The sequence below is a fragment of the Erythrolamprus reginae genome, chromosome 11 (genome assembly GCF_031021105.1).
Source record: "Erythrolamprus reginae isolate rEryReg1 chromosome 11, rEryReg1.hap1, whole genome shotgun sequence".
NCBI classification, from domain to species: domain Eukaryota; kingdom Metazoa; phylum Chordata; class Lepidosauria; order Squamata; family Dipsadidae; genus Erythrolamprus; species Erythrolamprus reginae.
In genome coordinates this window covers 2,186,116-2,206,734 of record NC_091960.1, presented here as the reverse complement: position 1 = coordinate 2,206,734, position 20,619 = coordinate 2,186,116, and the positions used below count along the sequence as shown (strand labels likewise).

Here is a 20,619-nt window from a genome sequence, read left to right as displayed (position 1 = left end):
AAACTCATTGGATCAAGGCGACGTCTCTCCTCGCGGCATCCCGCCCCACCACATTGCTCCTCATGCACTTCCCTCCTTCTTCTTCATAAAACCGTCGGGACCCCTGAAAAGCTACGGTTTGACCCTGAAATCCTATTGGCTCGATGAAGGATCAATCTCAGCCATTCGAAACCGGATTGCGGCAAATCTGAAACGGACGCCTTGATTGGGTCCCATAAAGAGGACGCCTTCGCTCCAAGGAATTAAACGTATTGGCAGATTTTTATGCCCGTCACTCTTCTCTCTGGAAACCCATTGGACCCGCAACGCTCGAGCTTTATTTTAATTGGTAGACGTGACTTCGGTCCCAACCCTACCCCTCTTCATCTCATCAACCAATAAGAATCTCAGTTCCAGAACAAAAAAGGGGAGGGGAAGATTCTCCAACGGTCGCCTTGAACGTTGAACCATGAGAAGCCCCGCCCTCCCACCCGCCCCCCTTTTAACGTCGAGATGGTGGAGAAGCAATGGCTCATGGGAAAGGCCTGGTGCTGAGCCAATCCTGCCCGGGGATTGGTCAAAGGACCTCTGGGCCGCAAGGGATCATGGGAGCGGCCTTGAACTTTGGCCAAGGAGTTGCCTGCAAGCCAATGCTGGCTAAAAGATGGCTTATGGAGTCCATGCGACGCAGTGACCCTAATGTAGCCACGTGAACTGGGTCAATGCAACACTAGAACCACCCAGTTAACCCCATGCTGGCCCCGGGGTTGTGTGAACCCAGCCTGCCTCTCCATTGCTTCACACCCACCTGCAGGGGCGGGAATAAATTAGATTCATAAATAAATAAAATAAAATATAAAAGCACCTTTGACCTGGATGACCTGGAGAATCTCTGCAGACTTTTAAACCCAGGGCAGGCTATGAAAGAGGACCGTGCTCCTTAAATGGGGCAGGAAAAGGAAAATAGGACAAAGTTATCATTGGCATACAAGGCTGTCAGCAACATTCCTGTGTCTCAGATCAGGATTTATGGCTGTTCAGCAATTAATAACCCTGAGATGCTTGCTGCCGACAACCGATTGCTCAGCAAAAGAAGGCAAGCTAGCCAGCTCTTCCGCTGAGCTTATGACTTTGGTCCCTCCCTCCCTTCCTCTTCCCTGGAAAGGGAAAAAAAATGCTTACCCTTTTTATTTTTAAATTTTAAATCTAAAAAGCATTACCCAGCTGGAATCCAAGCTGGATGGGAAAAACATTTAGTGCTCCAAATTTAAGTCCAATTTCTGCTTTAAGACTTGTGGACTTCAGTTTCCTGGGAGTCGAAGTCCACACAAGGCTTAAAGTTGCCAAGTTTGAAGACTTCTGATCCGGAGGGATTGCATTTTGTGCAATGCTATGGTTTTCAAGCAGCAAAGGGTTGGGAGGGATGTAGAGTTGAAGCAAGGGGGGCATTTGATTTTTTTTTTAAATCAAAATGTTATCTGGGGCAGGGAAACCCTCTGATTCTGGAAGGAAGCTCTACGTGTGGGGCCGGGGAACAGCTGCAGACAGCTTGGCTTGTCCAAATTCAATTCAATTTATTAGATTTGTATGCCGCCCCTCTCCGAAGACTCATTGTTTAGTCGACGGGACCCGGAGAAGGCCAACTCTTCTATTCTGTTCGTTCGTTCCTTCTGCCAATTCTTACTGGGCTTTTGCTAACACCAGGGTTGAAATTATAATACTTTATGGTTTATAGATAGGAGATAAGATATAGGGAAAAGATTGTTGCAATTTAACAGGAGTTGGAAATTATTAAAATTGCTTACATTTATCGTGGTTATTTTTTCTTTACTATATCCTTCCTTCTTTTCCTCCTTCCTTCACTGTTTCTTTTTCCTTCCTTCCTTCCTTCCTTCCTTCCTTCCTTCCTTCCTTCCTTCCTTCCTTCCTTCCTTCCTTCCTTCCTTCCTCTTTCTGCAGGTCAAAATCTTGTTTGCAAAAAATGTCCCAGGCAGTACAATGACTGCTAAACTCTTGAAGAGCTCCTGGGTGGAGCATTTCATTTTGCCCAGCTTTAATATTCCACCATGGGTCGATCTCTCCCCAATTGACAGCCCCTCCTGCAATTTGCAAGGTTAGCCGACAAAGCAAACTCAATGGCAGGAAAGGCTTTGAACAAGGGTGGAATATTAACCATACAGTAGTTAGTCTGGCTCAGCCAGGCTTGACAAGGGAACAAGCTTTTAACCTGTCACATGTCAGCAAGTGGGGGGCAAACGTTCAGCCCACCTGCCCTCTGCCCCATTTTCTCAAAAGCACCAGGGATTAATCCAGGAAGGTGCTCTGTTCTCTTTTAAATAATGACATGTAATATTATAATTGCAATTTTAAAAATTAAAGAAGAAGGAAGGAAGGAAGGAAGGAAGGAAGGAAGGAAGGAAGGAAGGAAGGAAGGAAGGAAGGAAGGAAGGAAGGAAAAAGAAACAGTGAGGGAAGGAGAAAAAGAAGGAAGGATATAGTAAAGAAAAAATAACCACGATAAGTTTAAGCAATTTTAAGAGTCGAGAATAGAATAGAATAACAGAGTTGGAAGGGACCTTGGAGGTCTTCTAATCTAGTCCAACCCCCTGCTTAGGATATAAGATTGGTTTACATGATCAAGGGGTGTAGTATATACTACACACACACATACACATGTGTCTACTTCAGACAAATGATTGGCCAACATCTTAAAATGTTCCAGTGTTGGAGCATCCACAACTTCTGGAGGCAAGCTGTTCCACTGATTAATTGTTCTGTCAGGAAATTTCTCCTTAGTTCCAAGTTGCTTCTCTCCTTATTTAGTTTCCACTCATTGCTTCTTTTTCCTGCCATCAGGTACTTTAGGGAATAGCTTGACTCCCTATTTTTTGTGGCTTGGATGTGTATGTGTGTGTGTGGTATATACTACACCCCTCGATCATGTAAACCAATCTTACATTCCTTCCTTATGTTTATAACTTTTGAGATTGTCCATTCAAATAACCCAATTGGATTTTTTGGCCGAAACGAGAATGTCTGGATTCAGGTAGAAGGCTAATTTATAAACTCTGGGTGACAGTTCACAATGGCCCAAGCTAAGCCCGTTTTAAACCAACCACAGTTATGGCACTAGCTTCCCAGATGCATGGACTTAACCCCGCTGAGGAATTCTGGGAGTTGCCTAATTGCAAAAGAGCACACGGATCCATTTTCTGAAGCTAGGCTCATGCAAGATGTTAAGTCTTACTGTAACACGGCGACAATGAGCATTGCGCCATGAAGCCACTGCAGATCGCCTGCTTCGCATCATTCGGTCCCAGTCCAGCCAGGGAGCAACTGGGAGCATTGGCAACGTGTCTCATTGCTTCATTGCTTCCGGTGACCAACAGCCAACATCCCTCCAAGGTTTGGTAGAGCCACAATTCAGCTTCCCTGCATTCTTCTCTATGCCCACTTCCTGCCTGTTGTTCACATGCGCAAGCATTGCCATAACCTGTTCACACTGCCTCCGAGAGCAGGGAGTCTCCCGATGGGCCTGGGGTCAGGGGTCTTCAGAGAGGGGCGGCATACAAATATAATATTATTATTATTATTATTTTTATTATTATTTTTATTATTATTGTCAACCCTCCTGCATGGCCAACATGTCCAACATTTTCCCTTCTTTTGCCATATTGGCTCAAGGCTTTACAAGTGAGTGCAGCCTAATGGTTATAGCACTGGATTCAATCCACAGAAGCCCAGATTCAAGTCTGGGTTGCAACAACTAACTTTTATGGCCGGTCCTCACCCTTATGACCTTTGCAGCATCCAGAACATCTGGTTTAGTCCTTGCACTTTTTGTAGAGTCTCAATAGAGCCTTCTGCTGCACGAATCCCAGCGACCGGTTAGGTCCCACAGAGTTGGCCTTCTCCGGGTCCCGTCGACTAAACAATGTCGTTTGGCGGGACCCAGGAGAAGAGTCTTCTCTGTGGCGGCCCCGACCCTCTGGAACCAGCTCCCCCCGGAGATCAGAACTGCCCCCACCCTCCTTGCCTTTCGTAAAGTTCTTAAGACCCATCTCTGCCGTCAGGCATGGGGGAACTGAGACATCTCCCCCGGGCCTATACAGTTTATACATGGAATGTTTGTGTGCTTTTAATAATGGGGTTTTTACTGTTTTTTAAATTATTAGATTTGTTCTTACATTGTTCTTGTTATTGTTGTGAGCCGCCCCGTGTCTGCGGAGAGGGGCGGCATACAAATCTAATAAATAAATTAAATAAAATAAATAAATATATTTTAATAGTATGGCAACCAAACGTTTAACATTTAGTAAACGTTTAAAAAAACTCAAATGCCTTTTTATTTTTAAACAACTAAATCACCTTGCTCTTGCTTTTTAAGGAAGTGTGTGTCCACCCAACAAGAGACAACTTCTACCAGAAAGCACAGTCATGAGCTTCCATAATTGGGAGAATCGAGGTGAGGGTGGGGGATCTCTCAGGACACCTGTGTGCCAAGGATGGGCTTCAGGCAAGGATAGGAAAACAACATTTCCCCCCGTGGGTCTGATGCACAATTACATTAGGTTTCATTTACTGCAATACCCAATGCAATAAAATAAGATTTCTCCTTTCCCTAAAACGGAGAAGTTCTCGGGACCACACCAAGGGACTTGAGATGCCCTTCCCAGTAATAGAAGGCGGAAGGAAGGAAATGAAATTTGCAGTCCTTGTGATGACTGACATCAATCACAGCTGCGTTTCAAGCCAGAATTAAGAGGAACAATACCAAAAAAAATTAGCCTAAACCACAAATGCAGCTCTCTTCTCTCTGCCCACCGCACCCATTTAAAGGTGGCAAAACGACACAAACTCCAACTTGCCCTCGTTTTAAAGACCCTGCAGTTTTCCCCTGCCCTAGAGCAGTGTTTCCCAACCTGGGCAACTTGAAGATATCTGGACTTCAATTCCCAGAATTCCCCAGCCAGCATTCGCTGGCTGGGGAATTCTGGGAGTTGAAGTCCAAATACCTTCAAGTTGCCAAGGTTGGGAAACACTGCCCTAGCGAGATCACACCTCTGAAATTCCGTCACAAAGCTTGCAAATTGGGCCATTATGATTCTTTGTGGTACGGGGGACTGGAAGTGATGTGTAGGATTGAGTCATGGGCAGTGTTCCCTCTAATTTTTTTGGGGGGTGGGCAGAAAAGTATAGTGTCTGAGCGGCAGTCCCTTCGGGACAGGGCAGCACAGAAATAAACAAACAAACAAACAAACAAAAAACCCACCCTGTTTTGCCTCAGAGAATTTCAAAATAAAATACTGTACTGTGTGTCTATAACAGTGAGCTCATAATAGGGCAACTCTATCAATATCAAAATGCCACTTAAATAGTTGAGCTAGTTTCAAACTAGATTTTGATTTTCTTTCTCTCTTCCTTACTCCCATTCTTTTCCTTCCTCTCTTTTTTCTATCTGTTTCTCTCTCTTCCTCTCTCTCTCCTTCCCTCTCTCTTTCCCTCTCGGCTTCTGGGCAGGTTTGGAAAACTCTGAGTTGATGATGGTTTTTAAGTGAGCGATTGCTCACTGCTCAGCTTAGAGGGAACTATGATCATGGGTTTAAAATTATATATTATTTATTCGATTTTTTTATTTATTCACAAGATATATTACAATGATTTTCTTTGGAGCAGGGGATCTTCAAACTTGGCCACTTTTAAGACTTGTGGACTTTAACTCCCAGAATTCTCCAAGTTTTAAAAGTTACAAAACTTCTTAGGAGTTACTAATACTGAACCCATTTGGAGAACGGCAAATTAGTGACGGACAGATCAGAGAGAGAGAGAGAGAGAGAGAGAGAGAGAGAGAGAGAGAGAGAGAGAGATGTTGGGGGTTTTTGCAAAAAAAGACACATCCTTTTCAGGAAGATTTGAAAATCGTTTTATTTTATTTATAAAAAAAAAATAACAGTGAGCCCTTGTTTGTAATAGAGGGTTCCCACCCCAGGCACTGAAAGCCACGAGGAACGTGTGCAAACACCGCCCCCCCTCAAAAAAAATCCCCCCCAGATTCTAAAGAAATTCCAGCCATCAATGTACAGTACATTTTGCGTGTGCAGCTTAGCATCCCATAAAACACACCCTTCATTTTTTTAAATTCACGGGAATGAAAAAGCAACCAACACCACCCTTATATTTTATTTTCAACCCTCGAAACAGATCAGCGTTATTCAAGTTTGCCAGCTGCAGTTTTTTTTAAGTGACAGGGGAAAAAAAGTACCTTGTTTTTCCTTTAAGTGGCAGCCTTTATGGAAGAGGCATCGGGAGGAGGAAAGGAAAATAAAAATGGGTTTATTTTCACACGGGATCATTCTCCGACCATCACCAGGCTTGGGGAGGGCAGGGAAGGAATAATGACCCTCGGCCCTGCGTTTGACGAGTGATTTTTTATTTTTGGAATTATTCTTCCAACAAGACAGAAAAAAACGATAAAGGGGGGGGGAAGGCCACTAAAAACATTTAAGAAGGGGGGGGGGGGTGCTTGAGGATTTTAAGTGCCTTCAGAATACTTAGCCTGCCAATTAAGACAAATTAGGACTACAAGACCCAGCGTTCCCAGCCAAGGAAAGTAGGAGGGAGCCCCATTTTCAAAGAAAGTTCCAGCACCCCAAACATGCAGAACTTGGATGGGGGGCATACGTTAAAAGCATGACATAGCTCCTTCCCTTAAATTTGGATGCCCTACGTTCTTCTGGGCACCCTAGAGAGATAGAGGAGGGGGGGACTACAAATCCCATCTGTTCCACTGCTAGATGGGGAATGATGGGGAGGGTAGTCCTCAAGCCATTAAGGCAACGTACACCATGCACGCCCAGAGGCCCAAGTCAGATTTTTCTTTCCAAAATGTTGAGAGCAGGGTCTCCCCTACCTCCATAAATCTCTCCGGGATGAATTATCCTGCCCTACCAATTCCCTGGATGGCATAAACCAAACTTGGACCTATAGGTGGACTCCAACTCCCAGAATCCCCCCCTGCCGGCTACGTTGGCGTGGAGAATTCTGGGAATCGAAGTCCACCCATTATCTTCAAGGGAAAAAAACCACCAAAAGAGGATATATTTTTTGGAGGGCTCTGCATTTAAACTCCTGCCTGCGTTTTTAAAATTTGTAAACCTTTTTTTTCTCTCCAAATTTTAATATTTAAAAATTTTAAATACATATAGGGGGGAAAAACCCCCCAACCCGGATGGATCTTAGATCACACTATGCTGGTTTCCATCTCGACTTAATTTTTAAACAACCTGTAATCTGTGAGAACTCGTTGCAAGATTTATTCCTGTGCATTGTGAAATCCAGGAAGCGCTCGGCAGAGATCGGAGGGGATGGCGAGACAGCCGCAAAAGAGCACTTCCCGCTGGCTCAGCACAACCCCGAGAGCCTCTCTCCTCCCCGGACACGCCTCAAGCAGCCGCTGAATCACACCGGATCCCGATCACACCCAGAGTGCAAGCCCCAGTGGAAAAAACGGCAGACAGAAAAAGTGCAACTTGATTTCACACCCACCCCAGCCCCCTCCCCTTCCAGGGTTAGCGCAGCCCCCCTTCTCTCTAGCAGGGGGGGGGGAAATCCAATCCCCCCCCCCCTTTTCTCATTCCAAGGTTCCGCCAAGCAGGTCCGAATTCAAGTTTCAAGGATTCGGATGAGAATCGCGCCTCTTACCATTGTCAGGAGCCCGGGAACGAGAAAATCTGAATGATTAAATGGAGGGGTGGGATTAAAAAAAGGGACACCACAAAACCCCTCCCGTGAATCTTGAAAATTGGAGGACGAGGGGGGATCCAGGTCTCTCCGCATCACAACCAATTTGCGATGCTCCCCAATTTCTCTGTGGGCTAATTTGGGGGGGGGGGGGGGGGGGGGGCGGAAAGCCCTCGTTATTAAAATAGAGGTTGTTTTTTTTTTTAAGGGGGGAGAGGACAGAGGAATTAAAAACTGCTTAAGGAGAGAGTCAGCCTGATGAGTCCAGCCCCCTTATTTTACCATCCAGAACAAGGGTCTCCAACTTTGACAACTTTTAAGACTTGGGAAACTACAACTCCCAGAATTCCAGAGCTTTGGCTGAGGAACTCTGGGAGTTGAAGTCCACAAGTCTTCCAAGTTGCCAAGGTCGGAGATCCAAGCAGAATCCAGAAAACAGGATTTAAAAAGCGAGCGAGTAGAGATTGGGGTGGGTTTCTTTAGCAAACTAAAGGACTTAAAATCAGGGGGGAGGGATTTTTATATACCCCCCCTCACCGTAGCACCCTTAGAGAATCCTGGCAAAAAAAACCCTCCTCTTTGGTCTATGCCAGGTTTTCTCAACCGTGGCCCCTTTATTTAAAAGAGGTGGACTCCGACTCCCAGAATTCCCAGAACCTCCCCCGGAATTCTGGGAATCGAAGTCCACCCATCTTAAAGGGCCCACCATTGAAACAAAAAAAACGAAACAAAAAAACACACCCAAAACTACCGATCTGTGCTGAAGGCCACACAATCTAAGGTGCTGGGAAATGAGAACTGTGCCCCCCCCCCCAGCCTCAACAGAATGGATTGTATAGCAGTACAATTATTATTTTTTTAAAAAAGAGGATTTATACCCACCGCTTGGAACCGAACCGTAAAAAGCACATTGTGTTCTCAAGAAATGTCCCGCACACTTTGGTGTGTGTGTGTTTGTGATCGAGCCAAGAGAGGTCCATTTCCAAGGAGGGGGCTCCCAAGGATGGGGGAACCGAAGACGGACATGGCGGGAAGGTTGGGAGAGAAGGGGCCGGTCTGCCCGATACGGCAACCAAGTTTGGATTCGCCGAAAGAGCCAGTCAAAGGAATGTGGCGGACAATCCCGTTGCGGTCCCCCTGGAGCGGCGAGCGGTCCCACGTTGACCGGAAGGGAAGGACCCCCCTTCCATGGATCCGTCGGCAGGAATTTGGAGACGAGGCAGCCACCAAAGCACGGCGGCTTCCGTTCCACGCCCTCCCGGCAGCCGAGCCAAAAAACGGGTTCGGTCGGGCGCTAGGCGTGCCTGCCCTTGTCTCCATCCAAGCAGGTGGAACAGGTCAGGAGAGAGGCGAGGGGCAGGGCGTTCCCGGCAGAGAGAGACTGGAAGAGACGGCAACCTTCGGAAGCAAACCTGCCCCCCCTCAACCGAGACTTCCCGTCCCCAAAGAAAAGCCCGGCCGGCTGACTCAACACCTACGGAAGCTCGACGCGCTCTCCTCCGCCAATGTGCCGTGCCGAAGGAGAACGATGGCTTCCAAGAGGCCGCAGGTGGAGCAAACTTCGGTTCCTTGGAGGGGCCAAGCTTCCCCACCTTTAAAAGGTTGGAGGGGTGGGGGAGGGAACCCCCCTCCCCAAGTCAACTCAGAGCTCCTGGAATTGGTCCCAGCCAACGCTCTTCCCTTTTTTGGCTTAAGACTCGACTCGTTCGGAAGACCCCCCAAGTTCCGAGGGCTGGGGGGCGGGAATGTCCCAAAGGGGGTGCAGGTAGGTAGCTATGGATCGATGGGGTGGGTGGGGGCCCAAAGGACCCCCTCCCCTCCGCTGTTCCGTCCGCAGAAATCAAGGCATCTTCCGAACGAGAGAGAGAGAGAGAGACAGAAGCAACCAGATCTTCCAGGCCTCGACCTTCGATGGTGCCCGGAGTTGGGGTAGAGTCGGAAGAGGGTTAGGAGCGGTGGTGGGAAACAGACGGAAGAGAAGGAACTTTTGAAGGACTCGTCGGGTTAGGGAGGTCGCGCCCGTCCCGTGATCGCCGTCAGCTCTCCGGTTCTCCGGCGTTACGACTTGTAGTTGGAGGTGAGCCACATTAAGCCTTCGTAGAGTCCTTCGCCCGAGGTGGCGCACGAGGGCTGGACGTACCAATTCCTGTCCCTGATGCGGGTGAGGCCCAGCTTCTCCTGGATCTCGTGAGGTTTCATGGCATCGGGCAGGTCCTGCTTGTTGGCAAAGACCAGGATGATGGCGTCCCGCATCTCGCGGTCGTTGATGATGCGGTGGAGCTCCTGGCGGCCCTCGTCGATCCGGTCCCGATCGGCGCAGTCCACCACAAAGATCAACCCTTGAGTGCCGGTGTAGTAATGTCTCCACAGGGGTCGGATCTTGTCCTGTCCGCCCACGTCCCAAACGTTGAACTTGACGTTCTTGTAGGTCACCGTCTCCACGTTGAAGCCCACGGTGGGGATGGTGGTGACCGGCTGGCCCAGCTTCAGCTTGTAAAGGATGGTGGTCTTGCCGGCGGCGTCCAAGCCCAGCATCAAAATCCTCATCTCCTTGTTACCAAAGATCTTGGATAGCATTTTCCCCATGGCTGCAGGCAACGACCACCACAGTCCATACAAGACTGCAGGGGAAGGAGAGAAAGAAAGGAACGGATTGAAAACACAATAAGAAAATATTAAATACAGTATACTGCTCAAAAATAAAAATAAAGGGAACACTTAAACAACACAATATAACTCCAAGTAAATCAAACTTCTGTGAAATCAAAGTGTCCACTTAGGAAGCAACACTGATTGACAGTCAATTTCACATGCTGTTGTGCAAATGGAATAGTTGTGCAAATGAAATATTCAATGAGAATATTTCATTCATTCAGATCTAGGATGTGTTATTGGAAAGTTCCCTTTATTTTTTTTGAGCAGTGTATTATATGCTGTGAGCCGGCCCGAGTCTTCGCAGAGGGGCAGCATACAAATCTAAATAATAATAATAATAATAACAACAACAACAACAACAACCAATATGATAATAGTAAATAACCTGAAAACACATATAACAGCTAGTCCTTGACTTACAACTGTTCATTTAGCGACCGTTCAAAGTTACAACAAAAAAAGTGACGTAGAACTGCGTTTCACACTTACGACTGTTGCATTGTCCCCATAGTGAGAAAATATTATTTTACTGAAAGAGTAGTAGATGCCTGGAACAAACTTCCAGCCAGCAGACGTGGTTGGTCAATCCACAGTCACTGAATGTAAAACCTGCCTGGGATAAACATAGATCCATCCTAAGATAAAATACAGGAAATAGTAGAAGGGCAGACTAGATGGACCAGGAGGTCTTTTTCTGCCCTCAATCTTCTATGTTTCTAGGTTTCTTCTCTGAAATAAAGTGAGATAAAATTGAAACGTTCATAGGTCACCTTTTTCAGTGGCGTTGTCACTAACCGTTAATATAGAGAGAAGCGGGGTGGCACAGTGGTTAGAGTGCAGCTCTGCAGGCTACTTCAGCTAACTGCTGGCTTTAATTCAGTAGTTCAAATCTCACCACTGGCTCCAGTCCTTCCAAGGTGGGTCAAATGAGGACCCAGATTGTTGGGGGCAAGAGACTGATTCCATAAACCGCTTAGAGAGGGCTGTAAAAGCACTATGAAGCGGTATATAAGTCTAGATGCTCCTTCCTTCCTTCCTTCCTTCCTTCCTTCCTTCCTTCCTTCCTTCCTTCCTTCCTTCATCAAACGAGGACCCAGATTGTTGGGGGCAATATGCAGATTCCATAAACTGCTTAGAGGGGGCTGTAAAAGCACTACGAAGCGGTATATAAGTCTAAATCCTATTGCTATTTCTTACAATTGCATTTTAAATTCTTTAATATTTTTTTTTAGTCATCGTTTGGGTTGGGAGCTTTGCGTTTCGATACGGCCTACAAGCCGATCCATCGACCCAACGAATTCACTTCACCAACATCGCGAGAAAAAAAACGGCCTCCCTTAACGGATTTCTCGCTTAGCAACATAAAACTCTTGGACTCAATCGCGGTCATTACATCGAGGACTTAACAGTTTTCCTTCTGGAGGCCGAAAACAGGAACCTTTAAACCCGAGAGCCGTCACACCCATCCTGCATTTCAGGGTTTTTCAATCTTCTTTTTCCCCAAAAGTCCACCGACCAGTTTTTTTTCCCCAAGCTGTAACTCAGGCGACACCTGCGTTATTTGCATTGCAATTAGTCATGTTCTGCAATTAATCTTCCTCCTGTGAGTCAACGGGCGGGACGAGGAATTTGGAAAGGCACAAATTATCGCCCGCTCGCCCAGCGCAAAACCTCGCAAAGTTACTTCCACAGTTTTCAACCTACAACCAACACGGGCTCCCAAAATGTACGTCGTTAAGCGAGGCATTTGTTAAAGTGAGGTTTGGCCCCAATTTATGACTTTTCTGGCCATGGACGTTGTGAATCACCGCACTTGTTAAGTTAGCAACCTGGCTGTTGAGCGAATCCGGGCTTTTCAAGCGAGTTCGCTTGTTGGAAAGTCACCAAATGGGATCAAATAATGTTGGGTCATTTAGTAACCTGGTTGTTGAGAGAATCTGGTATCCCCAGTGACTTTGCTTGGCAGAAGGTCGCAAAAAAAGGATCACAGGCCTTAAGGATGTTTGCAACTGTCATAATTGACCCGTGCAATTCTATCAATCAATATTGATCAAATTGAATGGGTCCAAAGATGGGCTACAAAAACTGATCAGGAAAGACTTAATGGACTCAATCTGTAGATTCTGGAGGACAGAAGGGAAAGGGGGGACATGACAGAAACATTTAAATATCTTAAACAGTTAAATAAGATACAGGAGGGAAGTGTTTTCAATAGGAAAGTGAACACAAGGGGACACAATCTGAAGTTAGTTGGGGGAAAGATCAGAAGCAAAGTGAGAAAATATTATTTGACTAAAAGAGGAGTAGATGCTTGGAACAAACTTCCAGCAGACGTGGTTGGTAAATCCACAGTCACTGAATTGAAACCTGCCTGGGATAAACACAGATCCATCCTAAGATAAAATACAGGAAATAGTAGAAGGGCAGAATAGATGGACCAGGAGGGCTTTTTCTGCCGTCAATCTTCTAGGTTTCTATAAGTTCTATAAGTCTATAACCCGTTGCCAAACACCTGAATTTCAATCGTGGGAACCCCTCCAAGATTGTAACTGTGTGTCACTGTGCCGTAAGTCACTTTTTTCAGCGGTGTCGTAACTTTGAACGGTCACTAAATGAGGACTCCGTCTACACGCCTCCCTGGCAGCTCCTCAACCTTTCTCCCGTCGTCCCAAGTTCAACCAGCTGCCCATCTCAGCGTGTGAGAGTTAATCACACATGTAGGAAGTTACGTGCTGGACCCACACGGGCTTCCGGAACCTTCTTGGAACAGGCAGCCCAACCCTCCCCCTCCAACACACACACACAAAAAACGAAGGTCACACTTTTTAAAAGCAAAGCCACCAAAGCCACAATTGCTGAGCCCAAGGCTGCCTCCTGAGTCACCTTGCAAGGTGGTTAGCTTTCAGGGAGGGGGGAGGGGAAGGCTGGCCTGGCTCTACGGGTGAGCGAAGAGCTGACCTTGGCAGAAACAATGCCCCGCCTCTTCACCCTACTAGATCTCAGCGAGGAAGGCCTACCGACTCATTGCAAACTCTGCTCTGCCCGGGGAATTTGAGCCCACTCGCTAACTTCTGAAGTTCTCCAAGAACTTAACCCGACACAGTCCAGAGGGAGGTACCCATTGACCTTCCTGGTCGAATGCACCTGTCTGTTAAGGCCCTAGTCCACAGCGAGAGACGAAAAGGGGAAATCAAGCCAGCTTTGAAGGAAGTTTCCAACCCACATTTCCACCTGGAAACTCATGTCAGCTGGGTTCCCTCCCTTCCCTTTCAATGTATGTGTTGCTGAAGTTGTCCCCGGCCCCCTTTCCCATGGGGAGTGTCCCACCTGTCCCCCCAGCTCCCCCAGGCCACCTCCCCCCCACCCCGGTCTCACAGGCTCCCAAACTCCCAGATCTCCACTCATCGGACCTTCCCCCCACCTCCATCATAGGCTTTGCTATTTCAGCTCCCAGGTTTAAAAGGCTGAAAAGAGGGAAGGAAGGGAGGAAGAAGGAAGGGAGGAAGAAAGAAGGGAGGAAGAAAGAAACGAAGGAAGGAGTCATGGAGGGAGAGGAAGGGAGGAAAGAAGAAAGGGAGGGAGGGAGGAAAGAGGAAAGGAAGGAAGGAGTCAGATGGAGGGAGAGAAAGGGAGGAAGAAAAAAGGACAGGGAAGGAGGAGAGGAAGGGGAAAAAGAGAGAAGGAGTAAGCAGAGAAAGAGAAGGAGGGGAGAAAGACGAGAGGAAGAAAGGAAGAGAAAAAGAAGGGAGGGAGGGTTACTGAAAGGGAGGCCCAGGTGGGCCGTCTCCCTCTCTCTCTCTCTCTCACAGTCTTTCTTTCCTTTCTGAAGGGAGGAAGAAGGGGGGGGAATCAGAGCATTCAACCGTTTTCAAGAGGAAACACCCAACTTAAAAAAAAAAAAAAGCCTTGCCAGCCTTGTTCACAGCTTCTCCAACACCTGCTCAGCTTTTCGGAGGAGGAAGTTATGCTGAATCACCCCAAAGACCTGGAAACTTTTCTCTCTCTTTTTTTGGGGGGGGACACCCCCAAAAAGCCCCTTCAACCCCTGGCTTTTGGGCTGGCTGAAGCCTTCAGGCCCAGCTCAGACAAGAGCCCGGTTGAGGTTTCCAGTGGGGGGGGGAGAGAGAGAGAGGCCAAAGGGCTTTCGGACATCTCAGCCCTGTCCTTGAGCCAACGTGAAATGACTCTGGACGGAGGGGGGATGATTTATCTCCCCCCACCCCCCAAAATGGAAGGCTTTGCAAGACGTTTGTTACTGCACTTCCAAAGTGGGGTGGGTGGGAGAGATTTTGCTCCAGGAAAATGCCCCCCTTGCAACGACAACGCCCCCCCCGAGAAAAAGAAACGGACCCCCCCCCCCCCCAGCATTCCAGAACCACCCCGAAACAAACTCATTCACACACACACACACACACAAACCGAAAAGAAGAAACAACTTTGCAACCTTGTTTCCAAGAAAGGAAGTCCCGGGGGAGGAAGTTCGGGGCTCTTCTGCCCCCCCCCCCCCGTCACACACACACACACACACTTTCCACGCGCGGGACAAGGACGCACCGCGCTTCCGGATCCGAACACGTGTCTGCCGGGATTCAAACCCTTCCTGCCTCGTCCGGAACGGCAGTTTTAATTCAAATCCGAGCTCCCCCCCCCCCCGAAGGCTCCACTCGGGAAGGCGGCGCCCGGGGTGGGTGGGAGTGGATGGGGGGGGGGGTTTAAACCTTCCCCTCCCCACCTTTTTGCCCCCACCCACCCCCCGGAAAGGAGGGCGGAGCGAGGGGCCCGATCTTGCCCCCCCTCCCTCCCCTCTTCTCCCCCCTCCCGTCCTGCCTTTGACCTCCAACTTTTGTCCAGAGCCTTCACACGACCCCCCTGCCCCGCCCTCCTCCTCCTCCTCCTTTTGGGGGCCGTGTGAAGGTGGGCCTCGGGATGGGGAGGGGGTCTGCAAGGAGGAAAGAGGCGGGGGGGCCTCTCCCTTTCTTGCCCCCCTTCCTTCCCTCTCCCTCCACCCCCCATCTCTCCCCGCCCAACGACTTCTGCGTTCCCACGACCGGGCTGACACGCGTGTCCCGCCTGAAAAAAAGGCCAGGCTGGAAGGTTTTCAAGGGCGGCGCCCCCGGGGAGATGAAAGGAAAGGAAGGGGGAGAGATCAGGAGAAAGGGGCTCAGCCGGGGGGGGGGTCACGCCTTAAAAGGCCCCGTCCCCTCCTCTCTCTCCCCTCCCCAAAGGTCCCCCAGCAGCCCCCTCCCCACCCTGCGCCTTCCACTCACCTGGGGGGAAAGGAGGCGGCTGACTTTCTCCCGCGGGGGGGGGATCAAAGGCCCCGGTGGAACGTTGGGAAACTTTCTCCCGCGGCGTCACAAAGGGAAGCGGCCCTCGACCTTCCACGCGGGGGCCCCCGCTGGGTGCTGCTGCCAAGTCATCCGCTCGCCCGGCCGGCTCCCACGCGCCGCCCCCCCACGCCCGGCCCTAGAGCGGCCGAGAGGCTGCCCCTCCAAGAGTCCCGGGCCGCCGTGGGTTCGAGCCCTGGCGGCAGCAGCAGCAGCTCGTGGGTCCCGGAATAGGGAAGGGTGCGGACGCAGCGAGGGAGCCTCCCCCGCCCCCCCAGCTCCCCACTCCCCCCGCCTCGTCCAACGGCTGGGCGTCAGCGCGCATGCTCGCCGCCTCTTAAAGGGCTAGCGCCTTGAGGAGGAGGAGGAAGAGGGAGGGCGATGGGCGGACGGCGGGTCCCTTTCCTCCCCTCCCTCTTTCTCCTCCCCTCCCTCTTCCTTCCCAGCCGGGCGGGGCTGCCCTTGGACGCACAGGGGGCCAGGGCGCTGCGGGAACGGGGCTTAGCAGGGGGGAACGACAGCCCGACAAGGTAGGACGGGGCAGCGGGAAGGTTTGGAGAGCTGAGGCGGCGAAGGGAGATTGTGGATGCGGCTGAAAAGAGGCTGGGAAGGACACACAAACCCCCGGCAGCCCCCCCCAAGAGTCTCCTACTGGGTCCTCCTTTGCACCCCAATTATAAGCCGCACCGAGTCCTCAGAGAGGCAGCATATAAATCCAAGGTGAATGAATGAATGAATGAATGAATGAATGAATGAATGAATGAAATGCCTCTCGAATCCCAAACATAGAAACCTAGAAGATGGATGGCAGAAGAAGACCTCCTGGTCCATCTAGTCTGCCCTTCTACTATTTCCTGTCTTTTATCTTAAGATGGATCTAGGTTTATCCCAGGCAGGTTTCAATTCAGTGACTGTGGATTTACCAACCACGTCTGCTGGAAGTTTGTTCCAAGCATCTACTCCTCTTTTGGTCAAATCATATTTTCTCACGTGGCTTCTGATCTTTCCCCCAACTCACCTCAGATTGTGGCCCCAAAGGAGATTTTCTTTCCAAAGGGCCAACTGGACTTTCTTGGGGTTCCCCCCCCCCATTTTGAAGACGTTTCGCTTCTCATCCAAGAAGCGTCTTCCGTTCTGACTGACTGGTGGGGAAGGATTTATAGCCTTATAGGAGGGGATCAAATGAAGGAAAAGCCCAGAGCAGATCACGGCTGGCGATCCATCGGGGAGAGCGCTCACCCCCTTTAAAAATAAATCATTTCTGAGTTCAAGAAACAAGGGGGGGGGGATTCTGCCATGCTAAACGAACAGAATGCAGGGGGTTTGGGGTATTCTGTTTTGTCGCGTGGGGAGGGGGCTTACAGGGGGTGGCTCCCTGTTCAATAGTTCGTAAAACTGCAGCGTGGGAAACCCAGGAAAATTCGGGTTTGCGAAGGTCTGTAAACTTTGTCGGGACTGGAACGCCGTGTGGCGAGCGAGAAACTGCAGCCGAGTCGCTTCCTGCTGTTACCCGTGTTCCCTATGCATTCATTCATTCATTCATTCATTCATTCATTCATTCATTCATTCATTCATTCATTCACAGTATGGTTTTAATGATGGGTTTTAGATGTTTTTAATATTAGATTAGTTACACTGTTATTATTTTGTTGTGAGACGCTCCGAGTCTACAGAGAGGGGCAGCATACAAATCTAATAAATTATTATTATTATTATTATTATTATTATTATTATTATTATTATTATTATTATGATGTCACTACAACACAGCAAACGAGATCACTATGCTGGATTTCATATTTCATCCCCAGTCGGGCGCTTCCCAAGCACCTAGGACTGCGTGATGTAGCGGCGAATTATGTTTGCTGATCCCAGTAAAGCGGCCTTTTGCAATTGACAGATGGAGATTTTGTCAATTCCAATGGTTTTCAAATGTCCACTGAGATCCTTTGGTACTGTGCCCAGCGTGCCAAGTACACTGGGACCACTTTCACGGGCTTATGCCAGAGTCGTTGCAGCTCGATTTTTAGATCTTCGTATTTCACTAATTTCTCTAGCTTCTTCTCCTCAATTCTGTTGTCTCCTGGGATTGCGATGTCGATGATCCATACTTTCTTTTTCTCCACGATCACAATGTCTGGTGTGTTATGCTTCAGAATTCGGTCAGTCGGAAGTCGGAAGTCCCACAGTAGTTTTGCTTGCTCATTTTCGACCACTTTTTCGGGCTTATGATCCCACCAGTTCTTTGCCACTGGTAGATGGTAGTTCCGGCACAAGTTCCAGTGGATCATCTGTGCCACAGCATCATGTCTATGCTTGTAGTCAGTCTGTGCGATCTTTTTGCAGCAGCTGAGTATGTGATCAATTGTTTCATCTGTTTCTTTACAGAGTCTAATAAATTATTATTATTATTATTATTATTATTATTATTATTATTATTATTATTATTATTATTATTATTATTATTATTTCAAAGTTATATGCCGCCCAATCCCCGAGGACTCTAAATAACTAAAACAGTTAAGGGGCAAAAAAACCCCACCCCTTCACCGTGCTGAAATGCGGAGATCCGCCAGCAGAGGGCGGGCCACTCCAGAGAACTGAGAATCCGGCCTCCTCCATCTCCAGTGAATCAATTGAAGAAAAAGATTCCAGAATTGGCTGCAATTTGGGATAAAGTCATTTTGCTTCTTCAGAAGAATGGAAATAATGTGCAATTAATTCACACACACACACACACACCCATCTTTGCAGCCTGGACCTCATTGTGGTCGTAAGCCGAGGACTGCGACGGGATACAGAGCCCACATTGTGAAAGGCACAATAAAAACCATTAAGGAAAGAAGATTTTTTTTAAAAAAACAGCTTCAAATTCTTCCTTGTATATAATTTATTGATTCAAAGAGCCCGTGCAGATAAGACTAGAGTTGGTTCTAAAATTCGGCTTATTTTTCCCCAGCGCCAGGGACTTAGAAGGCGAATCGCCCTTTTATTAAAAAAAAAACCACACATCTTTTTATAAACGCTTAGAGAAAGGTCGTTTTTTCCTCCCTTTTTCCAAGGACATCGTAAAAATAAAGCGAGGATTAAAATATCATTAACAAAAATCTAGGAAAGGCCTGGGATTACCGCAGCCCTTCTTAATCTACATTTTTAAAGCGAAAGGAGGCAAAAACGAGGGGGGGGGAATAAAACGAGCGGGTGGGCTTTGCGGTCCACCAATTCTGCTCATTCTTCCCAGTTGCCGAAACATCCTTCGTAATTCTTGGCAGAAAATCCAGTCCACCTTTTTTTTAAAGTGCAGAGGGTCAGTCAGCAATCGAAGGCAGGAATTCGGAGGGAGAGAGAGATTGCATGCCACTTTTGGGGGGGCGGGGGAGAGAAAACCTTTGAAGAGAAAAGAGAAAAATATTAATGAAAGGTGAGGCTGGAATATGGCTCAATGACAGGTAGGTTTTCTCAATTTAGTTCATTTAGTGACCATTCAAAGCACAGGAAAAAATGTGATTTGCAACTGGTCCTTAGGCTTAACTGAACCCATTTCAAACAAGTCACTGTCCAGTCTCTTCTTAAAAACCTTCAGTGACGGAGCACTCACAACGTCTGGTGGCAAACAGTTCCACTGGTTCGTTGTCCTCACTATTAAGGAAGTTTATCTGTAATTCGATGTTGCTTCTCTCCTCGATTGCTTCCCACCCATTGTTTCTGGTCCTGCCTTGTGTGCTTTGGAAAATAAGTTGACCCCTTCCTCTTCTTTGGGGCAGCCCCTCATATAGTGGAATGCTGCTATCATGTCTCCCTTAGTCCTTTTCCCCCCCCTCTAGATTGGCCAAAGCCAATTCCTGCAACCGTTCTTTGTGTGTTTGAATCTCCAGGACTTTAATCCTCTTAAAAATCCTCTTGGATGACCATCTGTCTGAAGTGTTTTTAATAGGAAAGTGAACACAAGAACAAGGGCACAATCTGAGATTAGTTGGGGGAAAGATCAAAAGCAACGGGAGAAAATATTATTTGACTGAAAGAGTAGTAGATGCTTGGAACAAACTTCCAGCAGACGTGGTTGGTAAATCCACAGGAACTGAATTGAAACATGCCTGGGATAAACATAGATCCATCCTAAGATAAAATACAGGAAATAGTATAAGGGCAGACTAGATGGACCATGAGATCTTTTTCTGCCGACAGACTTCTATGTTTCTAAGTTGTGTCGGGTTTCCTGCCTAAGCAGATCCCTTCCAAATATTATTATTATTATCATCATTATTATTATCATCATCATCATCATTAATTATTGTTGTTTTGTTGTTGTTATTATTATTGTGGTTATTATTGTTATTGTTATCATTATTGTGGTTGTTATTGTTGTTATTATTAGCTGTTCTCTGCATTTTTCCCAAAGTCTCAACAACTTTTATTATAATGTCGTTTGGCGGGCCCCAGGGGAAGAGCCTTCTCTGTGGCGGCCCCGGCCCTCTGGAACCAATTCCCCCCAGAGGTTAGAATTGCCCCCACCCTCCCTGTCTTTCGTAAACCACTATACCGCCAGGCATGGGGGAGTTGAGATATTCCTTCCCCCTAGGCCATTACAAGTTATGCATGGTATGTTTGTGTGTATGTTTGGTTTTTATAATTAGGGTTTTTAGTTGTTTTATTAAATTGGATTGTTACATGTTGTTTTTACCATTGTTGTTAGCCGCCCCGAGTCTGCGGAGAGGGGCGGCATACAAATCCAATAAATAAATAAATATGCTGACCAATCCTGGACGCAGGTTTTATAAAGTGGTCCTACTACTTCACATCAACTATTAGTAACACTTTCCCAATTATTATCCTTTTTCAAAAACACTCGAAAGCAGGGCTCTCCAACCTTTAAGACTTGGGGACCTCAACTCCCAGAATTCCTCTGCCAGCAATGTAT

At 47.8% G+C, this 20,619-nt stretch overlaps 2 protein-coding genes across 5 annotated transcripts in view; both read right to left on the bottom strand.

Moving 5' to 3' along the window:
* Positions 1-5,878: 5,878 nt before the first annotated feature.
* On the bottom strand, positions 5,879-16,003 carry LOC139174474 (ADP-ribosylation factor 6-like). Of its 3 annotated transcripts, none has more exons than XM_070764875.1 (2): positions 15,642-16,003; positions 5,879-10,340 (listed from the first exon to the last, which is right to left on the bottom strand). In XM_070764875.1, exon 2 carries the CDS (start codon positions 10,303-10,305, stop codon positions 9,778-9,780), a length of 528 nt encoding a protein of 175 aa, XP_070620976.1. In that variant the 5' UTR covers positions 10,306-10,340; positions 15,642-16,003; the 3' UTR covers positions 5,879-9,777. The 3 variants fall into 3 exon arrangements, with proteins under 3 accessions (XP_070620976.1, XP_070620978.1, XP_070620977.1); XM_070764877.1 differs by lacking the exon at positions 15,642-16,003 and adding an exon at positions 14,929-15,019; XM_070764876.1 differs by lacking the exon at positions 15,642-16,003 and adding an exon at positions 14,819-14,943.
* A 2,573-nt stretch (positions 16,004-18,576) lies between these two features.
* Positions 18,577-20,619, bottom strand: part of LOC139174271 (SPARC-related modular calcium-binding protein 1-like) — a 29,496-nt gene continuing 27,453 nt past the window's right edge. For both annotated transcript variants that reach the window (XM_070764550.1, XM_070764549.1), the window contains exon 12: positions 18,577-19,088. The gene's annotated coding sequence lies outside the window, so the exon portion shown is untranslated. The remainder of the gene's footprint in view (positions 19,089-20,619) is intronic.